The 19,464-nt window shown below is 39.3% G+C and overlaps 1 protein-coding gene across 2 annotated transcripts in view; it reads right to left on the reverse strand.

The window, feature by feature from the left end:
• The window catches only part of MED13 (mediator complex subunit 13), a 128,489-nt gene that overhangs the window by 65,445 nt on the left and 43,580 nt on the right, over positions 1–19,464 (reverse strand). For both annotated transcript variants that reach the window (XM_032162887.2, XM_032162888.2), the window contains exon 9: positions 3,401–4,084. In XM_032162887.2, the coding sequence (XP_032018778.1) occupies positions 3,401–4,084 (684 nt within the window). The remainder of the gene's footprint in view (positions 1–3,400; positions 4,085–19,464) is intronic.

Here is a 19,464-nt window from a genome sequence, read left to right on the forward strand (position 1 = left end):
GACCTTGGCCGGGCGTGGTGGCTCACGCCTGTAATCCCAGCACTTTGGGAGGCCGAGGCAGGTGGATCATGAGGTCAGGAAATCGAGACTATTTTGGCCAACACGGTGAAACCCTGTCTCTGCTAATCACGCCTGTAATCCCAGCACTTTGGAAGGCCAAGGCAGGCACATCACGAGGTCAGGAGATCGAGACCATCCTGGCTAACACGGTGAAACCCCGTCTCTACTAAAAATACAAAAAATTAGCCCGGCATGGTGGCGGGCGCCTCTAGTCCCAGCTACTCGGGAGGCTGAGGCAGGAAAATGGCGTGAACCCGGGAGGCAGAGCTTGCAGTGAGCCGAGATCGCACCACTTCACTCCAGCCTGGGTGAGAGAACGAGACTACGTCTCAAAAAATAAAAAATATAAAAAATTAGCAGAGCGTGCTGGTGCGCACCTATAGTCCCAGCTACTCGGGAGGCTGAGGCAGGAAAATGGCGTGAACCCGGAAGGTAGAGCTTGCAGTGAGCTGAGATCATGCCACTGTACTCCAGCCTGGACGAAAGAGTGAGACAGTCACCGGGCACAGTGGCTCACGCCTGTAATCCCAGCACTTTGGGAGGCCGAGACGGGTGGATCATGAGGTCAGGAGATCAAGACCATCCTGGCTCAAACGGTGAAACCCCGTCTCTACTAAAAAATATAAAAAATTAGCCAGGCGTGGTGGCAGGCACCTGTAGTTCCAGCTACTCAGGAGGCTGAGGCAGGAGAACTGCGTGAACCAGGAAGCGGAGCTTGCAGTGAGCCGAGATCGTGCCACTGCACTCCATCCTGGGCAACAGAGCAAGACTCCGTCTCAAAAAAAAAAAAAAAAAAATTGAGTTAGCCTTTCAAGTGCCCAGCACAAGGACTGGAAAAAAGATCATTATACCTGCTACACATATTCTTGTGACATTTCCAAAGCTAAGAGAAGACTTTAAAAGCCTCACAGAAGAGATCACGTTTTTTTAAATGAGCAAGAATGAAACTCATTATTACACATTTCATCTGAAGATACCAGAAGACAGTAAAGCAATGCCTATGAGTTCAAGGGGGAAATGATTTTCAATTATGAAACCAACATGTAGCCAAATTATCAATCCAAGCATGAGGGCAAAAGAATCAGGTCATTTTCAGAAATATAAGGATGCCAAATTTATCTCCCACTCTTCCCCTCCGCCCCCTCCCGCCGAGGGAGCTAAAGAGATTCACCAAGAAAATAAAGGCAAAACCAAAAAGAATCCACTAGTTATAAAAAATTGTGGTATTAACTTGAGTCTAATCAAAATGAAATCCTAGAGAGGTGAAAACAAGTCTAGAAAGCAACTGGTTCACATTATAACAGAAATAAGAAAGTATTAAACTCCATATAATAGTTATATTATCTGGAGCAATCTGATGTTGAGAAAAAAAAGCTACATTAAAAAATAAACATAAATCGATAATGAAAATGTGACATTTTAAGCAAATAAAGTCTAAGACATTATTTAACCTATTAGTAGCATTTAAGCAATAAGAAATGAATTCACTGAAAAAAAAGGTAATTCACTGACAATGATCTGATAAAGAAGGAATCGTAATCTTTGTACATTCCTTGGCCTTGTACTAATAAATAGGTAGACAGTTCTATTGAGCATAATGGTATTTTATTGGTTGATTTTCACCTTTTAGAAAAATTTATATGTAAAAGGCTTATTAAGATAGACTATAAATGTATTTATAACAACATAGAAAGTCAAGGGATACCTGGAAAAAAGCCTTCTTCTGCCCAAAGTATAACATTAATACAATGGACAAAGAAGACAAACCACCGATGAAGGAAGAAACCTATAGCACATAAAACTAATGCAGGATTAATAACCAGAACATGCAAATAATACATCAGAAAAAAAAAGAAAAATGGACTAAAAAATATGATGACTAGGCAAGTCAGAGAAGAGGAAACCTAAATACTCCCAAAACATTTTAAATGATGCTCAATCTCACTAGACATCTGGAAGACACATATTTAGACAATGAGATGACATTTTGTGTGCTGTAGATTAGTGAAATTAAATCTCATAATACCAACTATAGAGGAAAATATAGTGCAACAGCCATTCTCATACACTGCTGGTTCATGAAGGTTTAAACTATTTAACAGTTGGCCTGGCGCGGTGGCTCATGCCTGTAATCCCAGCACTTTGGGAGGCCGAGGCAGGCGGATCATGAGGTCAGGAGATTGAGACCATCCTGGCTAACACAGTGAAACCCCGTCTCTACTAAAAATGCAAAAAAAAAATAGCCGGGCATGGTGGCAGGCGCTTGTAGTCCCAGCCACTCGGTAGGCTGAGGCAGGAGAATGGCGTGAGCCCAGGAGGCGGAGCTTGCAGTGAGCCGAGATCGCGCCACTGCACTCCATCCTGGGCGACAGAGCAAGACTCCATCTCAAAAAAAAAAACAAAAAAAAACAAAAAAAAACCAAAAACTATATAACAGTCATTGAACTGCAACTGGGCAACAACCCTTAATGCTGAAAATGGACATAGCCATGTTGAAAATGGCTTTTAGATGTTATTTCCTAAAGAAATTCTTATACAAGTAAACAAGGAAATGTATATCAAACAAAATGGAAAATGTTAGGGCGAAAAATTGAAAATAACCAACATATCCATCTTTAAGAGTTTAGATATTTACCATATATTCATAAGGAAATACCATAAAGCAATTAAAATGAATAACTAGAGCTACATGTATAAAAACATGTACTGAAATAATAAGTACCAAATTCAGGCCCGGTGCAGTGGCTCATGCCTGTAATCCCAACACTTCAAGAGGCTGAGGTGGGTGGATCACTTGGGGTTGGGAGTTCAAGACCAGCCTAGCCAACATGGTGAAACCCCATCTCTACTAAAAATACAAAAATTAGCTGGGTGTGGTGGTGCACACCTGTAATCCCAGCTACTCAGGAGGCTGAGGCAGGAGGATTGCTTGAACCTGGAGGCGGAAGTTTCAGTGGGCCTAGATTGTGCCTCTACACTCTAGCCTGGGCGACAGAGACTCTGTCTCAAAAAAAAAAAAAAAAAGGTACCAAATTCAGGACAGTGGAAGGAAGACTTGAAGAAGAAAAACAGTACATGGGAATTCTAACTGTATGTAAAATCCTTAAGTTGGCTGATGTACAAGTGTTTACATATTATTTTCTCCAGTTTTGTGGCTAAAGTTATTTCATAATAAAGAAGTTCCCTGAGGAAAAAACACCGTAAAGGAATAATGCAGTTAATACTCAATGAATTTATTCTTGTAAATCCTACCTTGAATCCAATACTGAGTCCTAGTATTAAGAACTTGCATCACTTCCACCCTTAAATGATAATGGTGACTATTAAAAAAAATACATACTCTGTAACTGATGTTACACTTTCCTGTCCAAAAGGTCCAACTGGATCATCCTTGAATTTATCACTTGGAAGTTGAGGTGGTAAAAACTCTACATCTTTTTTCTTTGGGACCTTGTAATACTTCCAGGCTATATTGGCTTCATCTTCTTCCAAGTTTACTGCTGTACCAACATATACTGTAGGTTCTACAGCTTCCTGATATTGAGGTGGGAAAGACTGGGACAAACTGTCTATCCTATCTTCCATTGGTTTAGAAGGAACCAAGGGATCTGGTGTTGGCATTTGATAAAAATGTTGACTCTGAGGAGTTGAAGGTGTTTTAGTCACTCCTTCATCAACCACATCACAAGGGTGAGGACTAAGTGGGGGTGGTTGAGGTGAATTTGCCATTTCGGTGCCATGCATCTGAGGAGTCTTTGCTACATCATTAGTTCGGATATTTGAAAATCTCACTTGACTGTCTGGAGCAGAGATCACAAGTCTTTGGTTGGCTGAATCTGCGTCCATGCCAACATCATCACTAACAGACACACGATGGTGAAAAGGAGTCAAGGGGCGTTTCTGTGGCTTTTCACTCTTTTCTTGCTTCTCATTGGTCTTGTGCTTAGGAAGTATTTGTTGTTGCTGACCTAAAGATGGTGCCTGTCCTTGTTGTCCAGCATTTCTTGACTTGAGATTTTTGTGCCTGAAAAGTTAAAATGAAGGTTTCATATTTACAGTATCACTATTATGGCAAAGCATAATACCAGTTAATAGTATTAAACACTTCAGTTATCATTTGTTTTTCACATAATACTAAAAGTAAAATAATTTGAATTTGAAAGGGTAAAAAATACTTTGCTCGTGAGCTAAATAAGGGTATGCAGAAAGATTCATAAAAGCCAGTTATCTCATGCTCATTTAATAGCCATGTGATCAGATAGCCAAAGATTATGTCTTATATGATTTAAATATTTTAATATCTAATTTAAATATAGAGGTAAGATTCTAGTTAAGGTTAAAAGGTATAACAAGGCTTGAAATTTACTCATTTCTAAATGTACCTGATATTTCCTGTTAGTAATTATTATAAATTAATGGCTTGGCTAAGCTTAGTCATCACCTACAATCCTATAGCAACTGGCCAGAAAGCGTATTCTACTCTACTGAATAGAAGTTACATCAGTCTGGAAAGTGCTAGAATTGACTGATTGATGGACCTCACACCATACCTACCTTCTCCAAATACTTAGCACTACAAAAAGAATAAGCTGACGAGAAAAGGGTAAGAAAATGCCTAAAATAATTTCTTCCTCATAATTTGAAGCAATTCTAAAATGAAGAACTTAAATGATACACTTAAAAATCAAATAATTTTGTTAAGTTTAAGATTTCTAGGCTGGGCGCAGTGGCTGACACCTGTAATTCCAGCACTTTGGGAGGCGGAGGTGGGCGGATCACCTGATGTCAGGAGTTCGAGACCAGCTTGGCCAACATGGTAAAACCCCGTCCTTATAAAAAATAAAAAATTAGCCAGGTGTGGTGGCACGCGCCTGTAGTCCCAGCTACTCGGGAGGCTAAGGCAGGAGAATAGCTTGAACCCAGGAGGCGGAGGTTGTAGTGAGCTAAGATCATGCCACTGCACTCCAGCCTGGGTGACAGAGCAAGACTCCGTCTCAAAAAAAAAAAAAGATTTCTTTCAGTGCGCATTGAGACTTCCAAACTCAATGAGATATATATATATATACACACATAACATTATTTTACACTAAGAAACTTTTTTATTTTTGAGAGGGAGTTTCACTCTTGTTGCCCAGGCTGGAGTGCAATGGCGTAATCTCAGCTCACTGCAACCTCCGCCTCCCAGGTTCAAGCGATTCTCCTGCCTCAGCCTCCCCAGTAGATGGGATTACAGGCATGTGTCACCACACCCAGCTAATTTTGCATTTTTAGTAGAGACAGGGTTTCTCCATGTTGGTCAGGCTGGTCTTGAACTCCCGACCTCAGGAGATCCGCCTGCCTCGGCCTCCCAAAGTGCTGGGATTACAGGCATGAGCCACCATGCCTGGCCAAGAAACTTTTAAAATGTGGTAACATATGGAGTTTACACATTCAGTATTCATTAGGTTTTACTTTTTAAATTTTACTTTTTTGCTGAATCAGAGCTATCCAGAAAGAGTATTAAAAAGCAGTGACAGGCACTTATTTGAAAAACTCTGTTGAGAAGACATACTGAGACACTTTTTTTTTTATTGAGACTGAGTCTCACTCTGTTGCCAGGCTGGAGTGCAGTGGTGCAATCTTGGCTCACTGCAACCTCCGCCTCCCAGGTTCAAGTGGTTTTCCTGCCTCAGCCTCCCGAGTAGCTGGGACTACAGGCGTGCGCCACCACACCTAGCTAATTTTTGTATTTTTAGTAGAGACGGGGTTTCACCATGTTGGCCAGGATAGTCTTGATCTCTTGACCTCGTGATCCACCCGCCTTGGCCTCCCAAAGTGCTGGGATTATAGGCGTGAGCCACTGCACCCGCCCAAGACACCTTTTGTACAGAGCCTGAAATATCTTATTGTGCATAGAGAAAAAAAAAGAACCAAAGTTATCAAAGAAAACCAAACTCGTTTCAAAAGGACATAGGAGAAATCCACCATTATCCTAATATTAAAATCAAAGATATTACACAAAAAGAAAACCGTAGACCATTATCTCTTAAGAACACAGATGTAAATAATTAACAAAATATTAGCAACTCAAACCAGCAAAATATATAAAAGAATAACACATCATGACCAAATGAAGTTAATTCTGGGAATGTAAGGTGTAGCATTCAAAAGAAAACAATATCATGCATCACGTTAACAGAATAAAAGAAAACCATATTATCTCAATAACTATAGAAAAAACCCTACTAATACTATTAATATATTCAACCCCTATTTATATACACTCTGCAACCAAGGAATAAAAGAAAATTTGCTTGATCTGATAGATATCTATGAAAAACTACAACTAATATCTTACTTGATGTTTAAGCATGAATAATTTCTCAAGATTAAGAACAAGGCAAGAATATTTGCTCTCAACATTTAACATTTTATTGAAGGTTTTACCCAATGCAATAAGGCAAGAAAGAGGTCAGAGACTTCGGAGGAAGAAGATAAATTGTCTTTATTCATAGTCAGCATTATTACAAACTATACAATAAGGCCAGGTGCAGTGGCTCACACCTGTAATCCCAGCACTTTGGGAGGCCGAAGTAGGTGGATCATGAAGTCAGGAGTTCTAGACCAGCCTGGCCAACATGGTGAAACCCCGTCTCTACTAAAAACACAAAAATTAGCTGTGCGTGGTGGCGGGCACCTGTAATCCCAGCTACTCAGGAGGCTGAGGCAGGAGAATCACTTTAACCCAGGAGGTGGAGGTCGCAGCAAGCTGAGATCACACCACTGCACTCCAGCCTGGGCGACATAGCGAGACTCTGTCCCAACCCCAACAAAAAAACAAACAAACAAAAAAACTATACAATGAAAGGGTTAGGCTGATCCCCACCTAATCAATCTTAACATTACTAGATATGGAACAACCAGATACTGTGTCTCTCTGACGTAACATAATACAAAGCAACGCAGCCACCATCTATGAAGTACTCTTGCCAAAAATATTGAAGTTGAGTCTAATCAAGTAATCAAGCCCCCAGATCAGCACTGAGCACTGTCCAGAACTTTCTATGATGATGGGAAGTTCTATATATGTTTTTATATATATATATATTTTTGAGACACAGTTTCGCTCTGTCACCCAGACTGGAGTGCAGTGGCACGATCTCAGCTCACCACAACCTCTGGCTCCTGGGTTCAAGCGATTCTCCTGCCTCAGTCTCCCGAGTAGCTGGGATTACAGGTGCCCGCCACCACACTGGGCTAATTTTTGTATTTTTAGTAGAGATGGGGTTTCACCATGTTGGTCAGGCTGGTCTTGAACTCCTGACCTCAAATGATCTACCCACCTCGGCCTCCCAAAATGCTGGGATTACAGGCATTAGCCACTGCACCCAGCCTGTATATGGCTCTTGAGTACTTGAATTGTGGCTAGTGCAATTGAGGAACTAATTTTTTAAGAGACAAGTCTTGTTCTGTCACTGAGGCTGGAATGCAGTACAATCACAGCACACTGTAACCTCAAATTCCTGGACTCAAGAGAGCCTCCCAAAGTGCTGGGATTACAGGCATGAACCACTGTACCCAGCTGAGGAACTGAATTTTTAATTGTATTTAAATCCAATTACTGTAAATTTAAATAGTCAATAGTAGTTACTAACACAGCTAGTACTGGATAGCTCAGCTCTACAGCTACCTTCCATTTACAGAAATGCAAAGGAAAAAGGAAGAAATTAAATTACACTAAAAGAAGTAAAATTACATGACAAGTAAAATGAAAAATCCAGAAAGTGGGGCACTCTATAGGGAGAACTGACCTAGTTTTACCAACCGAGTCAATGTCATGAAAAGGGAGCAGGAGACAACTAAAAGGAGAGATTTAAAAAACATAACAACCAAATGTTTACTCCTTGTTTGAATCCTAGTCAAATAAACTATCTACAAAAAGACATTTCTGAGAAAATCTGGACAAGGTATCACAACATTAGGTATGATGGTAGAATTATATTCATGTAAGAAGATATTCATATTTTTTAGAGCCGCATACTGAAGTACCGCAGAAGTGTAATATTTAAGATTTGCTTTAAAAATCTTTATCAAGAGCATAGCATAGGGATTTGCCAAATAAAGTATTACATATCTATAAAATGCAGTATTATGAACTTTTTAAAAAGAATGAATCTGTAAGTGACAATATGGATAAACACCCAGGCTGTTTATCAAAAAAAGAGTAAGTTGCAGAAATACAGCACGATTCCATTTGTGTGAAAGAAGGCAACAAGCAGACCTACATACATAAGAGGGGAACCTGTTAATTTTTAATTTTATATTCTTGTGTACTGTTTGAACTTTTTATTTTATTTATTTAATTTTTGAGACAGTCTCGCTCTGTTGCCCAAGCTGGAGTGCAGTGGCGTGATCTCTGCTCAATGTAATCTCTGCCTCCCAGGTTCAAATGATTCTCCCACCTCAGCCATCCAAGTAGCTGGGATTACAGGCACCTACCACCACATCAGTCTAATTTTATTTATATATATATATATATTTTTTTTTTAGTAGAGATGGGGTTTTGCCATGTTGCCTAGGCTGGTCTCAAACTCCTGACCTCAAGTGATCTACCCACTTCGGCCTCCCAAAGTGCTGGGATTACAGGCATGAGCCACTCACCTGGCCTGAACTTTGTAAAAGAGCATTTCTTTTTTTAAACACAGAAATTTGTTCAAAAAAACAAAAAACCAAAACCAAAAAAAAAAAAAACAAAAAAACAACCCAGCAGGTCCTACCCAATGTATGAATAATCCCTTCTCTTTTTTTGTCCTCATGCTGTTGCCCAGGCTGGAACACAGTGCCATGATCAGCGCTCACTACAGCCTCCCAAGTAGCTGGGATTACAGGCAACAGCCACATCATTGGCTTGAATGGGTTCTTTTTGAATACTTTCAGTGACAAGGACCATACTACTGTATAAGGAGATGCATCCCCCCTCATCAAATAGCTCCAACTGCTACAAGGTAAATTCTTAATATTGAATAGAAATTCATCTTTTCTGTATCTTCCAGCCCTTCAGTCCTATTTCTACCTAATTTATAAAGCTGCATTATTCAATAATGGTAGCCACAAGTTACATGTAGCCATTAGACACTTGACAAGTGGCTAGTCCAAATTGAGATGTGCTATAGATGTAAAATACCAATTTTCCAAGACATGTTATAAAATAAAAGAATGCCAAAATATCTCACTAATGTTTCATCACAATTACTGTATGTCAAAATAATATTTTAGATAAATCAAGTTCAATAAAATATATTGGGCTGGGCATGGTGGCTCATGCTTGCAATCCCAGCACTTTGGTAGGCCAAGGTGGACAGAACACCTGAGGTCGGGGGTTCTAGACCAGCCTGGCCAACACAGTGAAACCTTGTCTCTACTAAAACTACAAAAAATTAGCCGAGTGTGGTGGCAGGCGCCTGTAATCCCAACTACTCAGGAGGCTGAGGCAGGAGAATCACTTGAACCCAGGAGGTGGAGGTTGCAAGTGAGCCAAGATTGAGCCACTGCACTCCAGCCTGGGTGACAGAATGAGACTCCGCCTCAAAAAATATATAATAATAATAATAATTAATAAATAAAGTAAATTAAACAAATTTTAAAGATCTTCAGCAAGAGAAAAGGTCTAGTTGAAGCAAACACAGTAAGTGAATACGAATGATTGATAAATAGGAATTCATTGCCCAATTCGCTTATTTTTGTCCATGTTTGAAGCTTCTTTTTTTTTTTTTTTTTTAGATGGAGTCTCGCTCTGTCGCCCAGGCTGGAGTGCAGTGGCGCGATCTCGGCTCACTGCAAGCTCCGCCTCCCGGGTTCACACCATTCTCCTGCCTCAGCCTCTCCAAGTAGCTGGGACTACAGGCGCCCGCCACCACGCCCGGCTAATTTTTTGTATTTTTAGTAGAGACAGGGTTTCACCGTGGTCTCGATCTCCTGACCTCGTGATCTGCCCGCCTCAGCCTCCCAAAGTGCTGGGATTACAAGCGTGAGCCACCGCGCCCGGCCGTTGAAGCTTCTAATAACAAAACAGAGCAGAACTAAAATGCTACAAAAAAAAAAAAAAAAAAGCATGAAAGATTTGAGGAGCAAGATTAAAGTATTCCAAGGTCCTTGTTCATTCCATAAAAAGAACGTAGACTCTAACTTTAGACTTTAAGGAAAGCAGGCACAATAAATGATTAATTCAATTAACAAAAGAATAAAAATAGAACATCAAACTTCTAAATCAAGAGAAGAAACTGAAAAAAAGAATATAAAAAGGAAAAAACAACAGTATCATTAACTCATCAATTATTCAAATATTTGACTGTCTACTAAATTCAAAGTATGGTCCATGAACCCTCCTTTTCAGGGGCTACAGGGGTTCAAAACTATTTTCATAATAGCACCAAGACACTATCTGCCTTTTTTATTATGTTGAAATTTACAAAGATGGTGAAAAAAACAATAGGCAGCAAAACTTCTGGCAACTGAACATGAATCAAAGGGAGTGGTACCAACTGTACCAGCAGAAGCAGTCATTGCTTTCTCCACCAGCACACATTCAGTTTATTTTCTATGACAGTATCACTTAAGAATGTCCTTCATGAAGACAGTAAAAATAATTTTTATTAATCTCAATCCTTATACACATCTTTTTACACTCTGTATAAAGAAATAGGAAGTGCATATAAAGCATTTCTGCTATAGATTTGAAGTACAATGGCTATTTTGAGGAAAAGGGCTTGTACAATTGTTTGAGTTACAAGCTGAAACTAGCTTTTTTCATGAAACACCATTTGAAGAACAAAGACTGGTAGATAAACTAAGATTATCCATATTTGGTCATTTGGCAGATTTGTTTATTAGGTTATCAAACATGAACAAAATGAGTTTGTCGTTTAAGGAAGAACTAATCATTTTGAGCTTGACTGCTAAACAATGACTACTACTGCTAATACAGTTGGTACCACTGCAATATTTAGAATTTTGGAAAACTGTATCTGACACAGTGAGCTTGAGCTTTCTAATACTTAAATACTTTTCAGGTGAGATCACTGGTAATATTAATGAATGAAATATTTTGATACTCTGAATTGGCTGAATTCCACATCCTCAAATTCAACCAACCACAGATGAAAAATATTATTTTTCAAAAATGAAAAGTTAACAGTACAACAATAAAAAATAATATAAATTGTAAAAACAATACGGTATAACAACTACTTACGTAACACATTGTATTAGGTATTATAAACAAACTAGAGATTATTTAAACTATACTGAAGGGCCAGGTACAGGGGCTCATGCCTGTAACCCCAACACTTTGGGAGGCTGAGGTGGGTGGATCACTTGAGGCCAGGAGTTCAAGACCAGCCTGGCCAACATGGTGAAACCCAATCTCTATTACGAATACACACAAACAAAAAGTTAGCTGGGCATGGTGGCGCATGCCTGTAGTCCTAGCTACTTGGGAGGCTGAGGCACAAAAATCACTTGAGCCAGGGAGGTGCAGGTTGCAGTAAGCCAAGATCACACCACTGCACTCCAGCCTGGTAACAGAGGTGAAGACCCTGTCTCAAAAAAAAAAAAAAAAAAAAAGAATACTGAAGGATGTATATGGGTTATATGAATACTAACTTCTTGAGCATCCGTAGATTTTGTTATCTGTGAGGGTTCCAGAATATCGATCCTACACGGATATTTAGAGATGAGTATATATAACAAAATGTGCCAACATTCAGATCTGTATAACCCAGTGAACTGATATTTTTCAAATGACCAATGCATGATGTTACAAAATGGAAAGATCCATTCAGTTATTAGTGAAGTACAACTACTGACAGAGCTTTAGATTCCACATTCCAACCAACCTTTAAGAAACTATCACTTGTCAATTTTTGGTGTAGTACCAAAGAATATCCACAATTATCTGAAAAAGTTATTAAAACACTCTCTTTCCTCCTCCAATTGCATAGCTACATGAGGCTGGATTTTCTTCATATACTTCAACCAAGACAATATCCAGCAATAGGCTGAATGCAGAAGCAGATATAAGAATTCAACTATCTTACTACACTCAGTATTAAAGAGACTTGCACAACTGTAAAACAATGCCACTCAATTAGTTTTTTTGCTACTGTTTTGGAAAATATAGTGGATGTGTATTTTATTCATGTTAATATGCACTGAGATTACTGTTATTTTTAATAAGTGGTGCTTTAAAATTTCTCTAAAATATAAATAATGTAATAAACGTACTTTGCAGTCTTCAGTAATTTTTTAAGACTGTAAAGTTCTGAGACAAAAAAGTTTGAGAATTAGTCTATTTTATGCAAGGCAGTAGGAGAAACAGGATCTCCATTCATCTGAGATGAACTATTTAGTTATGTCCCAAGTATACGAGGGATGTGAAAAGTAAATGGCCATACATTCACTTACCCAGCTATTAAGAGTAAGAAACTATTAACTAGGGCTACATACAAATAGCAATGGTTCTCTAAATTTTTGACAACATTAAATCAGCCCTTTTCTTCTATACAGACCTCTTTCTAAAAGCTAGTTTCTTTACAGAGTACAATTGAATTTCTTTTCTTTTTTTCTTTTTTTTGAGATGGAGTCTCGCTCTGTCACCCAGGCTGGAGTGCAGTGGCGCAATCTCGGCTTACTGCAAGCTCTGCCTGCCGGGTTCATGCCATTCTCCCGCCTCAGCCTCCCGAGTAGCTGGGACTACAGGCGCCCACCACCAAGCCTGGCTAATTTTTTTGTACTTTTAGTAGAAACAGGGTTTCACTGCATTAGCCAGGATGGTCTCAATCTCCTGACCTTGTGATCCGCCCGCCTCGGCCTCCCAAAGTGCTGGGATTACAGGCATGAACCACCGCGCCCGGCCAAACAACTGAATTTCATGCTAGAACACAACCACATTGAGCAATCTTTGTAAAAAAAAGAAATTGTCCTCAAAGCACAAACCAACAGAGTAATCCTTTTAGATTATTTTTTCCTATTGATGTTAGGTATGCAGTACTTTAATGTTAACGTGAAATTTAATGTACTGCTTTTTACTTAGCAGCCTGCTTTCTATGTGCAGTTTTCCTATGAATATTCCACCACACTAAACTCTAGTATCAGTAAATGTGCGCTATTCAATCTCGCTAATGAAAAATGCAACAATTTTATGCTTCTCACTTATTATAATGGCAAAAAATAATTTTGAGGATAGTTCTCAGATCAGTGAAATCACAAGAAAAACAAACATTTTCTATATGCAAAAAGCGCGAGTAAAATTGGTAGAGTCTTTTTTGATGTCACACGTACTTAAATAGCCCTCTCGCCTACAACTCTTTATCACATCACCCACCTAGTTTATTTCCTTCCCAGCACTCATTCAAATTTAAAAAGGATTTAAAATCCTTCTTAAGGCTGGGCACAGTGGCTCACATCTGTAATCCCAGCACTTTGGGAGGCCAAGGTAGGTGGATCATTTGAGGTCAGAGTTTGAGACCAGCCTGGCCAACATGGTAAAACCCCATCTCTACTAAAAACACAAAAATTAATCTGGATGTGGTGGTATATAACTGTAGTACCAGCTACTCAGGAGGCTGAGGCACAAGAATCCCCTCAACCCAGGAGAAGGAGGTTGCAGTGAGCCGAGATGGCATCACTGCACTTCAGCCTGGGCAACAGAGCAAGACTGTCTCAAAAAAAAAAAAAAAAAAAAAATTATTCTTAAAAACAAATTATCTGCCTCACTTCCAATAGAATGCAGGCTTCATAATAGCAGGAGCTTTGTTAGCTAGTGTATTCTGAGCCTAAGACACCTTCTGTCACAGAGTAAGGATTCAAAAAAACCTACTAAATAATTGATAGTTACAGCAGTATTACTTTTTTTTAAAGTAAGCACAAGCAAAAAATACCTATGGAAACAAACTGTATGTCTATCAAATCCAGAATGATTATACATAAACTATGATACTTCCACTCAGTGGAATATTAACAACATTTTTTTCATTTTTCTTTTAAAAAAGAGAGTATCACTACATTGTCCAGGCTAGTCTTGAACTCCTGGCCCCAAGCAATCCTTCTCCCTTGGCCTCCCAAATTGCTGGGATTACAGGCATGAGCCACCACACCCAGCCCCAGGAAAATTTTTAAACAATGAAGCAGAGCTATATAAGTAACTAATATGGAAAGATCTGAGGCACATTTAGTGAAAAAAATTAGCTGTGAAAAATAAATCAGAATACTTATGTGAGGCCAGGCATGGTGGCTCATGCCTGTAATCTCAGCACTTTGGGAGGCTGAGGCAGGAAGATCACTTGAGCCCAAGAGTTCAAGACCAGCCTGGGCAACATAGCATGACCCCATCTCTACAAAATATTTAAAAATTATCCGAGCATTGTGGCACACACCTGTAGTTCTAGCTAGTTGGGAGATTGAGGCAGGAAGATCATTTGAGCCCAGGAGTTTGAGGCTATAATGAGCCATGATTTCATTACTGCACTCCAGCCTGGGCAACACAGCTAGTCTCTAAAAAAAATAATAATATTTATGTGTTGAGAGGAGAATACATAAAATTAAGTATGGAGAAATAGTATCTAATTGGCAACTAGCCACTTCTAGGGAGAGTGAGTAGGCTTGGGGGAGTGAAAGGATGGTCAAGGGGAACTTAGGCTTTATTCATAGACCTTAAATTTCTTAAAATAATTTATATTCAGCCTGGCACGGTGGCTCACGCTTGTCATCCCAGCACTTTGGAAGGCCGAGGCGGGCGGATCACGAGGTCAGGAGATTGAGACCACGGTGAAACCCCGTCTCTACTAAAAATACAAAAAAATTAGCCAGGCGTGGTGGCGGGCGCCTGTAGTCCCAGCTACTTGGAGAGGCTGAGGCAGGAGAATGGCGTGAACCCGGGAGGTGGAGCTTGCAGTGAGCCGAGATTGCACCACTGCACTCCAGCCTGGGTGACAGAGTGAGACTCCGTCTCAAAAAAAAAAAAAAAAAAAAAAAAAAAAAAAAAAAAAAAATTAATAATAATAATAATAATAATAATAATAATTTATATTCGTGTAAATTGTCTGTTACAGTTAAGAATTTTTTTTCTTCCCAAATCAATTTTTAAGAGAAGCCAATGTTATCAGGCAGGATCCAGGCCTATCTTGCACACAGAAGAAATTCACTATAGAGAACTGGTTATACAAAACAGAGGAAAGTGAGGAAACCCAGAGACTAGTAACAGCAGGGAGCTTCTATGACTTCTAGCACTGAAAGGACAATAAGATGATGTAGTCTCACCATATCCCAGAAGCTCAGGATGGTGCTAGAACTATAGCAGGATCTGCTCAGTAGTAACTGGGACCATGAGGAAGGGGCTGTGTTAATAGGACACAAGGGAGCTGCTGCTGGAGTTGGCTCAAAAAGGGACTGGGGAAAGACCCTGGCTTCTTCCCTCCTCTCACCCTCCAATCTTCTGTTAGTGCCTCCTATTAGCCAACTCCAGAAAGAAAAGGAGTCTAGGAAATTTAATTCCCTGCAATACAGAACAGAACAGAGAAAAAGCAGAAATGGATTTGAGAGCGAGCTACAGGCCGATTAACAGAGTCAGTTATCAATGTATGCCCCAACCTCCTATATATTCTATGGCAAAGAGGATACACATGTGGTAGCTCACTGTCTGTCTTACCTTCACTTAAGAAATAAGCTAGATTTGTGGTAGGCAGAGAACCTAAAGTACAAAATGTAATACTAATTTTTTTTAAGTAAATGATTAGAAATGCTGTATTTACTAAAGGAGCAAACTAACCAAAGCAAGTCACATGTATCGATTATGTAAAATTTTAGTATATTAAATCTCTATATGCCTGTGAGAAATTTCTGAAAATATTTTTTAAAATGATGTTTTTTTTTTGAGACAGAGTCTCGCTCTGCCGCCAACACTGAAGTGCAGTGACGCCATCCTGGCTCACTGCACCCTCTGCGTTCCGGGTTCAAGCGATTCTCCTGCCTCAGCCTCCTGAGTAGCTGGGATTACAGGCGTGTGCCACCATGCCTGGCTAATTTTTGTATTTTTAGTAGAGATGGTATTTCACCATGTTGGCCAGGCTGGTCTTGAACCCCTGACCTCACGTGATCCACCTGCCTCAGCAACCCAAAGTGCTGGGATTACAGGCATAAGCCACTGCACCTGGACAAAAGAAAATAACTTTTTAAAAATAAAAGTTCAGCTTGAAGACCAAGAATTTAAACCTATGTTGCCAACATGCATATTTTAATGCCTTCCTCTAAAACCATTTTAGACAAAATACTTAAAATCCACCTTTTCAAAAAGAATAAAAAAGTCTAGTTTAGGAACTAAAAAAGAATTATTTGATAAAAATTCCACTAGTGGGAAAGAAAATCCTAATTTATTTTTTTCTTAACTTTTATTTTAGGTTCAGGGGTAAATGCGCAGGTTTGTTATATAGGTAAACTCACATCATAGGGCTTTGTTTACAGATTATTTCATCACACAGGTATTAAAGGTCTAGTATCCAATAGTTATTTTTTCTGTTCCTCTCCCTCCTCCCAGCCTCCACTGCACCCAGTGTCTGTTGTTCCCTTCTTTGTGTCCATGAGTTCTCATCATTTAGCTCCCACTTATAAGTGAGAACAGGCAATATTTAATTTTCAGTTCCTGCATTAGTTTGCTAAGGAAAATGACCGCCAGCTCCATTCATGTTCCTGCAGAAGACATGATCTCATTCTTTTTTATGGCTGCACAGTATTCCATGGTGTACATGCACATTTTCTTTATCCAGGCTGTCAATGATGAGCACTTAGGTTGATTCCATGTCTTTGTTATTGTGAATAGGGCTGCAACGAACATTCCCATGCATGTGTCTTTATGACAGAATGCTTTATATTCCTCTAGATAAATATATCCAGTAATAGGATTGCTCGGTCAAATGGTAGTTCTGGAAAAGCCTAATTACATTTAAGCATTCTTTTAGTCTTAGACCAGGGATTAGCAAACTTTTTCTGTAGGGAACCAGAGAGTAAATATTTTATCCCCTGGGGGCGAGTCTGTGTCACCACTATTCAACTCTGCCACTGTGGGGCAAAAGTGACCACAGACAATATGTAAATAAATGAACGTGGCTGTGTTCTAATAAATCCTTATTTATCAATACTGAAATCTGAATTTCACACAACTTTCACATACCATAAAACATTCTTTATTTTTTTCAACTTTTAAAAAATGTAAAAATTATTTTCAGTTGGCTGGGCATGGTGGCTCACACCTATAATCCCAACACTTTGGGAGGCCAAGGCAGATGGATTACCTGAGGTCAGGAGTTTGAGACCAGACTGACCAACATGGTGAAACCCCGTCTCTACTAAATAATACAAAAAATTAGCCAGGTGTGGTGGCGCATGCCTGTAGTTCTGGCTATTCGGAACGCTAAGGCAAGAGAACTGCTTGAACCTGGGAGGCGGAGGTTGCAGTGAGCAGAGATCACGCCATTGCACTCCCGTCTGCGAGACATTGTCTCAAACAAATAAAAAAAATCATTTTCAGCTTACAGGCCATACAAAACAGGCAGTGGGCATATGGCGAATTCATCACAGTTTGCTGACCCCCATTCTTATACAAATTATGTTCAGATTAGGTGTGGTTTTTTAGCTATTTTAAACTGCTAAACAATAGCTAAATATATCCTTGTTTTTATTTCAATCTCTCTAACAGAGGTAAATTTTCAACAAAGTTGCCAGACTTTAAAAAATTACATATTCTTTAATCCAAAGAGCCTCCATAAGAATATTCAATTTATGCAAAAACATAACAGCACACTTGAGACAGTCTGTTATTATATATTCAAACCAACAGAGCGAATGTAAGAAAAACCTTGGCCCTAACCTGCAGGCACTCCATTTCTTTGGTTCACTTCCATGAGAAAGACAGGTGACCATCTATTCCATCACAAATTCTGACTAGGGATGTCAAGGCCATTGTTGTTTACTTGACTGCAAAAGCCTATGATCTATGTTTAATCTGCAGGATAAAATAATAAACCCTAGGCAACATAATTTTAAAACTTCTCACAACCAAATCTTATGAAAAGGCTTTAATATATAAACTAAATAAATTTCTAAAGAATTCCACGTTCATCTATTCTTCTACCAATCATTCCACCAATATAGTCCATTAGAAAGCATGACGGTTTTGTCATGCTTTGACAGTTTTGCTCCCTTGTGACAGTTTTTCCCTGATAGAATCCTATTTTCTGAATCTTATTTCAACATTTCACCTACAGCTGCCCAAAGAATGTTATAAGAAATTACTCCACAAAACCCAGCACTGTATTTACCATTAAAAAAAAAAAAAAAGACTGTAGTTGGAAGCATTCCCCTTGAAAAGTGGCACAAGATAAGAATGCCTCGTCTCACTCCTATTCAAAATAGTATTGGAAGCCCTGGCCAGAAGAATCAGGGAGAAAAAAATAAAGGGCATTCAAATAGGAAGAAAGGAAGCAAAACTATCCCTGTTGGCAGACAACATGATTCTAGACCTGGAAAACCCCACAGTCGCGGCCCAAAAGCTCCCTCAGCTGGTAACTTCAGTAAAATTTCAGGATACAAAATCACTGTACAAAAATCACTAGCATCCCTATATACCAACAACAGCCAAGCTGAGAGCCAAATCAGAAATGCAATCCCATTCGCATCTGCCACAAAGAGTAAAATAACTGGGAATACAGCTAACCAGAGAGGTTAAAGATCTCTACAATAAGAATTACAAAACACTGCTCAAAGAAATCAGAGATGATGCAAAAAACCAGAAAAACATTCCATGCTCATAGATAGGAAGAATCAATATCCTTAAAATAGCCATACTGCCCAAAGCAATTTGGATTCAATGCTATTCTTATCAAACTACCAATGACATTCTTCACAGAACTAGGAAAAACTGTTTTAAAATTTGTATGAAATCCAAAAAGAGCCCAAACAGCCAAGGCAATCCTAAGCAAAAAGAACAATGCTGGAGGCATCATGTTACCTGGCTTAAACGATACTACAGGACTACGGTTACCAAAACAGCATGGTACTGGTACTAAAACAGACACATAGACCAATGAAACAGAATAGAGAGCCCAGAAATAAGGCTGCACTGCCACAACCATCTGATCTTTGACAAAGCTCACAAAAACAAGCAACGGGGAAAGGACTCCCTATTCAATAAATGGTGCTGGTATAACTGGCTAGCCATATGCAGATGACTGAAATCGGACCCCTTCCTTACACAATACATAAGCATCAACTCAAGATGGATTAAAGACTTAAATGTAAAACCCAAAACTATAAAAACCCTGTAAGACAACCTAGACAATACCCTTCTGGACACAGAAATGGGCAAAAGTTTCATGA

Source organism: Hylobates moloch, unplaced genomic scaffold (assembly GCF_009828535.3).
Source record: "Hylobates moloch isolate HMO894 unplaced genomic scaffold, HMol_V3 SCAFFOLD_10, whole genome shotgun sequence".
Taxonomy (NCBI): domain Eukaryota; kingdom Metazoa; phylum Chordata; class Mammalia; order Primates; family Hylobatidae; genus Hylobates; species Hylobates moloch.